This window comes from Felis catus, chromosome A3 (genome assembly GCF_018350175.1).
Source record: "Felis catus isolate Fca126 chromosome A3, F.catus_Fca126_mat1.0, whole genome shotgun sequence".
In the NCBI taxonomy this organism is placed as follows: domain Eukaryota; kingdom Metazoa; phylum Chordata; class Mammalia; order Carnivora; family Felidae; genus Felis; species Felis catus.
This window is the reverse complement of record NC_058370.1, coordinates 50,146,865-50,159,558: the sequence shown is the minus strand read 5'-3', so window position 1 is coordinate 50,159,558 and position 12,694 is coordinate 50,146,865. Positions and strand designations below refer to the sequence as shown.

Below are 12,694 nucleotides of genomic sequence, written 5' to 3'. Positions count from 1 at the left end.
CCAGGCAGGGGGCATCCCAGGCAGCTGAGGTAGGAATGGACCCCAGACTCCAGTTAAGAGTATGACCACCTTCCATAAATTCAGAGCATCCTTCTGCCTTGAGATATTTTAAATGAAGGGAGGGAGGAGGAGGAGGGATGGAAGGCTGTACCTGGAGATGCTGAGCCTAGTGGGAGGAACATGATGGGGTGACAGCACACATTCTACCTGGTCTGAGGTCCTATCATTTTTCTGTGTGGGTCTGACTTTCAGCTGGAGCCACAGAGTATAGAGCTCCTGGCCCAGGAGGAGCGGTTTGTAGAGGTCCTAAAGGAGTACGAGCTCAAGTGCCGGGTATGTACCCCACCTGGCCCCCTTTGCTATCCCAAGCCATCACATTTACTTTGTCTTGCACTGGGACATTGCTTTTGTCTTTGGTGCATGGGGTCTTCATGCACCCCTGCCCTGAACCATCCAGCCCACTTTACAGCAAGGGCAATGGTGCTGGGGAAGGTCCTGAGAGTTTGGCCCTCCAGAGATCTGGTGCCAGAAGGCTGCGCAGCCTTCTCCTGGCCGTGCTTGCTAAGAGTGGGGTGTTAGAGCCCATGAGATGGGTGGATGGTGCAAGTTATCAGGGTCTGACTGGTTCACACCTGGGTGGTAGTGTGTAGGCCTCATACCTCACCCTCCTGCCTGGGAGTGGCCTGTCATTCATAGTGGCCCACATTCCTGACCTCCACATGAAGGATAGTCCAGTATGGGTCAGCAGGAGCATCCGTGTATGAGCAGAGCAAGTGGAGCCTGTGATCTCAGCCTGTGTTCTACTAATGGATCCTCCCAAATTTCATGTTCTTCAAGGAGAGGTGACCCAACTTGCCTGTGTGGTGCCCATGCTGAGCCCCCCACAGGCTGGCCAAGGCTGATAGACTGGCACCAGTTCTGAAGCCCCCCTCAGTGTTTCCAGGCACCATGCAGGTAGCCAAACCTACCAAGGGCCATCCATTAGTTAGAGACACCGCAGAGCAAGGCATAGGTGGTGAACAATAGGTCAGTGGTGCTGAAACGTATCACACCCCTGTTACACTCTTAAAATGACCCAGGACCCCAATAGATAAAACATTATTGTTTGTTATTAAGGGTCTATGTTCAATTCACTTCTTAATGATCTCCCTCCAAATTAAAGTCAGAATTGACTTTGTTCCTGCTGTACATTGCTTTGGCAACACCAGAGGATAAAGGTGAGCCCATGCTGTTCTGGAGTGTGACATGACCCACTGTTTCCTGCCCTGTGCTCTTTTCCTGTGCTCCAAACCCCGATGCCAGGGTACCCTCCTGAAATCCTGTGTTTGTCAGTTGTGTCACCCTCCTCCTGAACCTCCTGCTGTCATGTGTTAGGGTCTGTTGTGCAGGTGGGATTGCAGTCACATGTTGTATTTCCTCCCTCCCTTTAAGCTTGTTGCCTGGACTTAGAGCCTGTAACTAATCATCAGTTAATATGTTACTTTAGTCCACTGAATCTTTCAAACACCCATAAATCCATCTTTCTTTCATGGGACTCTGTTACTAATTTCACTTTTGGTTCTTAAAATTTGACTTCTTGAAACATCAGAAATATTGAACATATTAGTGTTAATCTATTCAGATATTTGCTTTTTCCATTTTTAAAAATATTTTTGATTGTTTCACAGTAACATTTAGAGCATTAAGAAAACTTTTCATTGGAAAATAATTTCTTTTTTTTTTTTTTAACGTTTATTTATTTTTGGGACAGAGAGAGACAGAGCATGAACGGGGGAGGGGCAGAGAGAGAGGGAGACACAGAATGTGAAGCAGGCTCCAGGCTCTTGAGCCATCAGCCCAGAGCCTGACGCGGGGCTCGAACTCACGGACCGCAAGATCGTGACCTGGCTGAAGTTGGACGCTTAACTGACTGCGCCACCCAGGCGCCCCTGGAAAATAATTTCTAATACATGAAGTTACAAAAGTGAAAACAGTGGCAGGGACACCTGGATACCTTTTGCCCATATTCACCTGTTGTTTACATTTTACTCCATGTGCTCGTTGCATGTTTGCTCACTTGTGTGCTGTGTATGGATGTGAATATATATACACAGTTATTTTCTGAACATCTCAGGGTGAGTGCATCACAGGGGCCACTCCACCCCTCTACACTCAGTACACATTTCCGAAGAACAGGCTTAGTCCTGCTTACTTGCAGTGGTGTGCATGTGCACAGAGTTGATTGTTCAGTGTTCAGGAGTTTTGCCAGCTTCTTCCTAAACCTTTGATAGCTTGAAATCAGCTCTTGTGAGAGTTATTTACACCACAGAAATGTGCAAAAGCCAGAAATCTTGGCTTTTCTTCCGGAAGACCCAGCTTCCTATTCCACCTAACTGTGACACACTTATTAACTTCATGATTCCCACAGATACAATACCTTAACCTGCTGGTTGTATTTCAGTTTTGTTAGTTAACCTACAGGATCCATTGTAGGGTCAGATGTTGCCTTTAGTTGTCTGTGTAAGGTCCTTCAGTCTGAAACATTATGTCTTACGCTGTTCGGGCTGCTACAACAAAAACGTCATAGATGGGGAAATTATAAACCAGATTTAGTTCCCACAGTTCTGGAGGTGGTGTTACTGAACTCAAGTGGGCCTGCTCCTTTGGTGAGATGCAGGCAGAGACTACGCCAGTGGAGCTGCCTCACAAGCTTGCTTTATTTGTAGGAATAGGGAGATAATGGGGAGTAATTAAAACAGCCAAACAAGGGAAAGCAGCAGGCTCCTTTTACTGGGGCTCGGGATCAATATTCAGAGAGGGATTTTCACATTATAATGAGGCTGAGGTAACTGTCCATCACTTTTTTTTTTAATATAATTTATTGACAAATTGGTTGCCATACAACACCCAGTGCTCATCCCAACAAGTGCCCTCCTCCATGCCCATCACACACTTTCCTCTCTCTCCCACCCCCCATCAACCCTCAGTTTGTTCTCAGTATACAAGAGTCTCTTATGGTTTGCCTCCCACCCTCTCTGTAACTTTTATTTTCCCTTTCCCCTCCCCCATGGTCTTCTGTTAAATTTCTCAAGATGCACTTATGAGTGAAAACATGGTATCTATCTTTCTCTGACTGACTTATTTCACTTTGCATGATATCTTCTAGTTCCATCCATGTTGCTGCAAATGGCCAGATTTCATTCTTTCTCATTGCCAAGTAGTATTCCATTGTATATATAAACCACATCTTCTTTATCCATTCGTCAGTTGATGGACATTTAGGTTCTTTCCATAATTTGGCTATTGTTGAAAGTGCTGCTGTCTGCACTCTGGCCTCCTCAAGTTTTGTTTTTTGTTTTTGGTTTTTTGTTTTTTGTTTTTTTTTTCTGATTGATTGATTGACTGATTGTGAGGATGAGCCCGGGAAGGGCAGAGAGGGAGAGACAGAATCCCAACCAGGCTCTACACTGTTAGTGCTGAGCCCGACATGGGGCTTGATCTCATAAACCATGAGTTCATGACCTGAGCTGAAATCAAGTGGGATACATAACTGACTGGGCCACCCAGGCACCCCAGTGTTTCTTTTTCTAGCAGTTTGTTAGTTTGTTTTTAAAATTTTTTTAAAGTTCATTTTGAGAGAGATGGAGACCTCAGGCGCCAGTGGGAGGGAGAGGGGCAGAGAGAGAAGGAGGCAGAGAATTCCAAGCAGGCTCTGTGCTGTCAGCCAGCACAGAGCCCGATGCGGGCTTGAACCCACAAAACTGTGAGATCATGACCTGAGCCGAAAACAAGAGTCAGACACTCAGTCAGTTAAGAATCTGACTTTGGCTCAGGTCATGATTGCACGGTTTGTGAGTTTGAGCCCCGCATGTGGGGCTCTGTGCTGACAGCTTGGAGCCTGGAGCCTGCTTCAGATTCTGTGTCTCCCTCTCTCTCTCTCTGTCTCTCTCTCTCAAAAATAAGCATTAAAAAAATAAAAAATAAAATAAAGTAAAATAAAATAAAAGGTGAGATTGACAGCTAGGCAGAAGCCTCTAGGAATTTTCTTCCTAAAAGGTAAGACAGGCAGAAGCTTCTACTAGAAATTCCCTTAGCTCGGAGTCAGGCTTGTGGTTTGGTATTGGGTGAGAGCTCTCTTCCTGGTACAGATGGAAAGGCTGCCTCCAAGGGATTTCTCTGGGATCTCGAACAACAGGGCACTAATCCCTCATGACCCAAGGGTTCTAGTAGACCTCATGATCCTATCACCTCCCAAAGTCCCAGCCTCCAAAACCATCACCTTGGGTGTTAAATCCTAACAGTCTCCAGCACATTCCCACAGCCTTTTCTTTGTCTCTGACATGGATATTTTTATTTATTTTTTATTTTTTATTTTTTTTCTTTATTTATTTTTGTTTTTAATTTTTTTTTAACGTTTATTTATTTTTGAGACAGAGAGAGACAGAGCATGAACAGGGGAGGTGCAGAGAGAGAGGGAGACAAAGAATCTGAAACAGGCTCCAGGCTCTGAGCTGTCAGCACAGAGCCCGACACGGGGCTCGAACTCACGGACCGTGAGATCATGACCTGAGCCGAAGTCAGACGCTTAACCGACCAAGCCACCCAGGTGCCCCAGACATGGATATTTTTAAAGAGAGATTTTTAAACATTCTTATTTCGTGTTGTTCTGATATTTCTTTTGTATTAAATTAAGATTATGTGTTCTCAGCCAGACAGCATAGGTGATGTTAAGGTGTTGCCTAATTTCCCCATTGTATAGTTACTGGGTTTTTTTCTCCCATGCAACTAATAAGCAATCAGTAGGGAGACACTTAAAAATGACATAAACATCCTGTTCTTCATCAAAATTTTCCCTGGATTTAATATCCAATTGGATAGTATCCAGTCTTTACCATGATGGCTGCAAAATAATGATTTCCCAAGCCCAGCACCCATTCTGCATCTATCAGTTGGCCCTTGGTGTTCTCCTATAAGCCATAGGCGTCCTGTTCCTCTGCTCTTTGCTACTGGAGGGTCACTGCCTCTGGCTAATGGTGTTTTATTTTTATTTATTTTTAATTTTTTATGTTTTATTTTATATTAGAGAGACAGAGAGCATGAGCAGGAGAGGGGCAGGGAGATGGAGACAGAATTCAAAGCAGGCTCCAAGCTCTCAGCACAGAGCCTGATGCGGGGCTCAAACTCATGAGCAGTGAGATCATAACCTGAGCTGAAATTGGGACACTTAACCAACTAAGCCACCCAGGAGCCCCCCTGGCTAATGGTGTTTTTAGAGTCAGTCTCCAGAGGTAGAGGCAACTTTCAACCTTCCCCGCGGTGTGTCACCCAACCTTTCCAAAGTCACTGCTCTGCGTTTCCCTGTACTTTGTAACCAGGGTATTTGTTAGCAGTGAGACTGTGCTTTCCCTTGTTGCCAAATCCTCTCCCTATTTAACTGTCATTTTAGCTTTTTGTTATGTCTTTCTCAATCTTAATTTTGTTGGTGAGGCTGCCTTTGATTAAAGGGGAGTGTGAATGTTAATCAGTGTTCTCTGTGATTTCATGTTTCTGCTGTTGCTTTGGGTGGACACTATAATGGAGGAGTGTGTCCTTGGTCAGACACCCCAAATGCAGATTTTCCCTTTCCTCATTTCCACACTGTTACAGATGGAATGCTTGTGTTTCCTCAAATTCTTATGTTGTAGCTTGTGCTCCCAGTGTGACAATGTTAGGAGGTAGGGCCTTTGGGGACGATTAGGTCATAAGGGTGGAGCCCAGTGAAAGGTATTAGTGATTTGTATAAGGGACCCCAGAGAACTCCCCCATCTGTTCCACCATGGGACAGGAAAAGACCACCAACTACCAACAAGGAAGCCCTCACCAGACACTATATCTGTCAGCACCTTGATCATGGACTTCTAGTCTCAGAACTATGAGAACTAAATTTCTGTTACTTATGAACCCTGTCGGTGGAAATTTGTTATAGAAGCCCGAATGGATTGAGACACACAACAACCCCTAACAGATGTCCCCACCATTGCCCATCTTAGGTGGTTCTTTATCTGCCCCCCTCCTTCCCCCACTTATATATATGCATACTCAGGCCCAGCTTGTAGTCCCAGCCAACCTGCTGGCACCATCTTCCTCTCTGGCACTTTCCAGTGCTGCTGTTGAAATCCCACCCTCCCCTTGGACCCTTCATGCTGCCATATCAGGGCATTGGCCTTGTTGCCTTTCCTGGCTGGTGCAATAATGCCCTATAACTGTCTTTGGCACCCACAGGCACACCCAGTAAATGTGAGTCCATGTGAAAATAAACAGGCACCTGGTTCCCCAGCCCCACCAGACACCCACTGTATAGAGCTGAAGCCCATGGCTGGTGCCTAGGATGGCACATGTCACCCTCATCAGTTAGAACTGAGCACATTCCCTGCTCTGTCTTGAGAGCAAAGAAGTCTATGGCTAACATAGCACCTAAGAGAACCTGTTTTCTGGTACTGCTGAATTTATGGGATGTGTGTATATTCTCAGAATACTCAATACAAGGTACACATGTAATTTTAAGTTTTTCTGTAGGCATACTGAAACATATAAAAAGAAATAATTTTAGTAACATTTAATCCATTATATCCACACAATTATCATTTCAACCTATAATCAATATAAGCAATTTTTTAAGTTTATTTATTTTGACAGAGACAGAGCACGAGTGGGGGGAGGGGCAGAGAGAGGGGGAGAGGAGAGAATCCCAAGCAGGCTCCACAGTCAGTGCAGAGCAAGATGTGGAGCTTGAACTCATGAAACTGTGATATCATGACCTGAGCCAAAATCAAGAGTTGGACACTTAACCGAAAGAGCCACCTAGGTGCCCCAATATAAGCAAATTTTTAATGAGATATTTTACATCCTGTTTTTGGAATCCAGTCTTTGAAATTCAGTGTAGATTTTAGGCTACAGCCATGTTGGTTCAGACTGACCATACCTGAGCTGCTTGGTGGCCTGTGTGGTGAGCATTGCCATCTTAGATATGCCAAAGCTAGAGCAGTAATGATCACAGGCTGTGTCAGCAACCAGGCTGTGTACATGCTCTGCTCTGCAGACTTGCCCCAAAGCTCTAACTTGCTAGCCCTGCCCTTTTCCCCCCAGGGTTGCTCTTTCTGTCAGGAAACTCTTATATTTGCCCAGGAGCTTCTGAATGAGGTACAATGACCCTTTGTGAAGGGTCTTACAGCATCTATGCAGAGCCTGTCCCTTCTCCTGCTGCCTAGAATTGCCAATAAGAGGATTCTTCTCCAGGGGAGATGCAGTTACAGACCAGGCGATGGCCGATAAGACCAGTTTTATGAAGATTAGGTTTATTCAGTGAGAGCTGCTTGGAGAGGAAACTCAAATAGCATTCAAAAACCATAGAGGAACAAAACTAAAAGGCAACCAACAGAATGGGAAAAGATATTTGCAAATGACATATCGGGCAAAGGGCTAGTATCCAAAATCTATAAAGAACACACCAAACTCCATACCCAAAAAACAAATAATCCAGTGAAGAAATGGGCAGAAAACATGAATAGACACTTCTCTAAAGAAGACATCCAGATGGCCAACAGGCACATGAAAAGATGCTCAACATTGCTCCTCCTCAGGGAAATACAAATCAAAACCACACTCAGATACTACCTCACACCAGTCAGAGTGGCTAAAATGAGCAAATCAGGAGACTACAGATGTTCGTGAGGATATGGAGAAGCAGGAACCCTCTTGCACTGTTGGTGGGAATGCCAACTGGTGCAGCCGCTCTGGAAGACAGTGTGGAGGTTCCTCAAAAAATTAAAACTAGGTCTACCCTATGACCCAGCAATAGCACTGCTAGGAATTACCCAAGAGATACAGGAGTGCTGATGCATAGGGGCACTTGTACCCCAGTGTTTATAGCCGCACTCTCAACAATAGCCAAATTATGGAAAGATCCTAAATGTCCATCAACTGATGAATGGATAAAGAAGCTGTGGTTTATATACACAATGGAATACTACATGGCAATGAGAAAGAATGAAATATGGCCTTTTGTAGCAACATGGATGGAACTGGAGAGTGTTATGCTAAATGAAATAAGTCATACAGGGAAAGACAGATACCATGTTTTCACTCCTATGTGGATTCTGAGAAACTTAACAGAAGACCATGGGGGAGGGGAAGGGAAAAAAAAAAAAGAGAGGTTAGAGAGGGAGGGAGCCAAAACATAAGAGACTCGTAAAAACTAAGAACAAACTGAGGGTTGATGGGGGGTGGGAGGTAGGGGAGGGGGGGTGATGGATATTGAGGAGGGCACCTGTTGGGATGAGCACTGGGTGTTGTATGGAAACCAATTTGACAATAAATTTCATATTAAAAAAATAAAAATAAAACAAAATTAAATTAAATTAAATTAAAATTTTTAAAAAAAGACAAGACAGAGAGGGATGTGTGGAGCCTTGTGAGAGGTATGCCATGGGCTGGGCCCTGAATCCTCCCCATGTGGCCTTGGATGCACTTTTGGGAGTGTCCCAAAAGAAGAAGATGGCTGAAAGCTGCATCCTTGGAAGACACAGCATCACTTGTGCTATCCTCCAGGTTAGTCAGTCACAGGCCCACCGGGGTTCCAGGGAAGGAGGACTTAGATCCAGAGTCATGAGTGGATGTGGTAACACATGCAGCTGTGGGACCATCTAGGAAGGCAGCTATAAACTCTACCCTTTCTAGCCCTTTAAAAGTCAGATGACAGAGTGTGCTTGTTGAGATGTGTTTCATTCAAGTGTGGACAAAATTATGCTGGTTATAAATGAGACCCTTCCTCTGAAGCTTTCATGACCCCTCCTCCTCAAATCCCCTCACATCCATCTATGTGCATGCTCACCCACCATCCTTTCTGTTTGACACAGTCATTTTTCTTTGTGGCCCTTGGTCTGAAACACCTGGTATTCTCTTTTCTCAGTAGCTGTAGAAAGAACCCTTGGAAATTCAACAACAGGAAAGGAAAGAATCCCAGGACACATCCCAGACAGTGCTGTCTCACACCCATATCACAACATCATTATGGTCTTAAACCACTAGAGTTTCAAATATTAATGGTTCTCTGTATTTTCTACGTTCCTCCTCAATTTCCACTTCAGTCTTTTTTTTTTCTTAGCCCCTCCCGTGTATCCAGTGGTTGAAAGTGGTGCAGAGCATAAGAAAGTCAGGAAGTGGCCCTGAAAGTGGTGCAGAGCATAAGAAAGTCAGGAAGAGCTTTCATTAGGCTCACCTGTCATTAGGAAGCTAGAATACAGTTTAAGTGTTGTGTGCTGGAAGTCAGGGCCTGACACCTGGCTGCTCCCTGGGCAGGCCAGCTCCATACTGCTGTCCTCCTCACCACTCCTCAGGTGGCCATATTGGCTGCAGGGGGTGTCTGGCTCTGCTCTGTAGGACCTGCAGGACCACAACGACGAGCTGCAAACTGCACTGGAAGGTCTGCGGGCACAGCTGCCTCCGAGTTGGCGTGGCCGTCCCCATGCACAGCCAGAGGAACGGCTGCTCTCTGAACATGGCCCAACAGGTAGGAGCCCAGTCCTGGGAGGTAAGGGATTGTGTGCTCCTGCTGTGGGAGAGCAGGGGCTGGTGGCAATGGATATCTGTCTGCCCCCACTGCATGAGCTGCCCCCTGATCCAGGGGCACTCTATAGGAGGGGGGGCCAGCTCCACAGCATGTCAGGCTTCCAGAGGGTCATGAGCCCCTTTGGACCAGCACATTTGGGAGAATGGCCTATAACCCAAGGCCAGGGACAATATCCAGAGCCTCAAGGGAAGAAGAGGGTGAAGGTTTTACCATTTAGGTAGAGATGGTGAAGTTATGATGACCTTGTAGTGACCTCTGGACAGGCATGACCTAGTAAGCCCCTTGGGTCATGGGGAGGACCCATAGAGATGTCCCAGGGTGATCGTTCAGCATGGTTGGACACAGTCATTTAGGGAAGGGAAGGGAGGAGAGGAGAGGCTGGGGGTCATACAGAGCATGAGGTCTGGTCTTAGGTCTGTAACAGCTCTCAGGGAAAGTGCTAGATTGTGTGAAATGCATCAGGGACTTCCGATATTCACAGAGGCCTCACATGGACCATGGCAGAATAGGGCTGATGTTTACTGCCTGGAATGTGTGGAAAGGGTCAAGGTGGGGTGGGGCCTTGGTACCTTGGTACCCATGCACAGAGCTGATGCTGAAGGTGTCACTTGAAAAAGATCAAGTCTTCCTGCTTCCCAACTCTTCAGCCTGTGAGGTTTGGGACAAGCTCCAAACACCAGGAGACCTCAGTGCCCTGTGTTTAACTTGTTGCCTCCTACTAGAGACCAGAATGGGTGGGGTGGGGGTTCAGATGCCCCAGCTGTCCCTGAGGTTTCCGTGGTTCCTCTGGAGGACAGGGTGGGTTTGGCTGGTTGCCGCCTTTCCTTACAGTTGTGTGCAGTCGGCAGCATGCAAGTTCACATGGTGCCCATGGCTCCATGCATGCTGCTGCTGGTGGGAGTACACAAGGGGACCGCCAGGACTTCCCTACCTCTGGCCACTTGGCTGCCTCCACTGACTGCGTATCAAGGCAGAGTCAGCCCCTCAGAGAGCATCTTATTCTCATCTGCAATCCTGAGAGCACTCAGAGCTACCATATTGTCCTAAAGCTGTTTACTTCATAAAACAGAAAAAAAAGGTTTGTACCTAAGAGAGCCAACATGGGACTCTCCAAGGGGAACTGAGTGGGGCTTTCTGTGCATGTGGGTCCAGCTTCCTCGCCCCTTTAGGCCTTCTTTAGTGGAGTCTAATGGCTCCAAGTCCATGACTTGTAGTCTACAGCCCTCAGTTGGGAGGTGTTGGGGTATGGCCAGCACACTGGACATTATCACATCCTCAGGTAAGTGTTACATGTGGCTAGGTGGGCAGCCTGACCACAAGGAGGAACTTGTCCCTGGAGAGGAGCCCGGGATACACAGAGCATGGAACCTTTGTCAAGAGCCACCAACTTGTAACCCAGGGAGCAGCAGAGCTAGTGTCCTGTACCTTGGGTGGCCCTTGTCCAGAAGACCTTGGGTTGTGGCACTGAAAGGCAGCCTCTGGCTTTATGTCATCACTGATCTGCCCACCAAAGCCCTTTCTCTTTCCCTTTGCCCCCCCCCCCGCATCTGATCACAGTTTCCATCAGTCCCTTCAAAGGAGGGGGGGGGTCTGTCTGCTGCCACAGGGGAGTCTTGGGGGAAGGGCTGTGTGGATCACGGTGGCTGTCCCATTAGTGCTTCCAGCTGGAGCCACTCCAGCCTGGTGTTCCTTCACCCAGGCCTGCTCAGCCAAAACCATGTGGCAGCTCTAGCTGTCAAGGGAGAGGCTGCTTTCTTTCCTAAGGTGCTTGTCCTGACTTCTCTCAACCACATGGTTCTCAGTCTGTCACTTGTTTTCATGGAAAATAGTTAAGGGGTGTGTCATTTCCCTTCACTTTCTCAGCCCCAGACCCAACACAGATGAAACCTGAGCAGTAGCCAAAACCCACATTCTAAGTCAACTCTTTGGTGTGCCTCTCAACACACACAGCATTGGGAATGCCTGGTGCCCCAGGGGGTGGTGCTTGTGGTGCTTGTGGTTCTATGGGTGCCTCACAAAATGAGCTGCAAGGACATCTGACATTGTTGGTCTGTGAGAAAAGTCATCTGGAACAAGCAGTCGCTTATGTCCTCTTTCCTGTGATCTGTCAGAAGCTTTGCTCCATGAGTATTTACCATGCCTAATGTATTTGTTGAAACTCCATATTATTATCATATAAAAGTAAGTAACATAGAGTCTCCAAGAAAATGGAGGAGCTAAGATAAAAAGATTGAAGAAATAGGCTCATAATGCCTCATCATAAAGCACTGACTGCTCCAGAAGTTAGTCTGTGCCTTGTCTGTCTTCCCAGTTCCTCAGGGTACCTGGCATCATCCGGGAACAGAATTCAGGGGGTAGTAAAAGTACCATGTATGCCATCTTTTAGGGAATCCAAGGGCCTGATGGTTCGTGCAGGGAGCCTCCTGGTTATATCTTTGAGGAACGAGTGTTAGGTCAAAGAGACCTGATTTCTGAAGAGCTCCTACTTTGAGAGCTCAAGGTAACATTGCTTGTGGAAACCTTTGAGGGTCAGCTGTCTCCACCAGCACTGCGTTCCTTTTGCAGAAGGTGCCCATGGAAGGTTGTGCTTGGTGGGGGGCATGGTGGAGGAAGGCTGGGCTGAACACTCAGTGCTGTCCAGATGTCAGATTGGAAGGCTAGGAATAGACCCATGGCATCCTTGGCAGGTCATAAATGGAAATGTCTTCTCGTTTGCAGGCATCACTTCATTTGTGGGTGATTGCATTCCAGTGAGTTTAGAAACCGAGATAATGATGGAGCAGGTGAAGGAACACTACCAAGACCTCAAGATCCAGCTGGAGACCAAGGTCAGGGGGAGTGAGGATGGCCACAGGGACACAGAGAGGCTTCCTGCTGCATGCTAGAAAGCTTCGCTTGGCAGTGCACGTTTCCGCATGTACACGTGTGCCCTAGACTCTGGGCCCCATAGTAAGCCTGCTACGGGGGACAAAAGATTATGGGGAAACGTTTTAAAATAAAATGTACATTCTGCCTCACACCCTCTTTGGAAGTAGGCAAGAGATAAGGAAAGACCAATTAAGGGAGGGAATGAGGTTATGTGTACCCAAATTCACAAGGGTTGCACAA

General features: G+C 46.7%; 1 protein-coding gene across 10 annotated transcripts in view; it reads left to right on the top strand.

The window, feature by feature from the left end:
• Window positions 1-12,694, top strand: part of NINL (ninein like) — a 174,583-nt gene that overhangs the window by 114,596 nt on the left and 47,293 nt on the right. For all 10 annotated transcript variants that reach the window (XM_045053960.1, XM_023251527.2, XM_045053958.1 and 7 more), the window contains 3 exons: window positions 253-333; window positions 9,397-9,526; window positions 12,305-12,414. In XM_045053960.1, coding sequence (XP_044909895.1) covers window positions 253-333; window positions 9,397-9,526; window positions 12,305-12,414 — 321 coding nt within the window. The remainder of the gene's footprint in view (window positions 1-252; window positions 334-9,396; window positions 9,527-12,304; window positions 12,415-12,694) is intronic.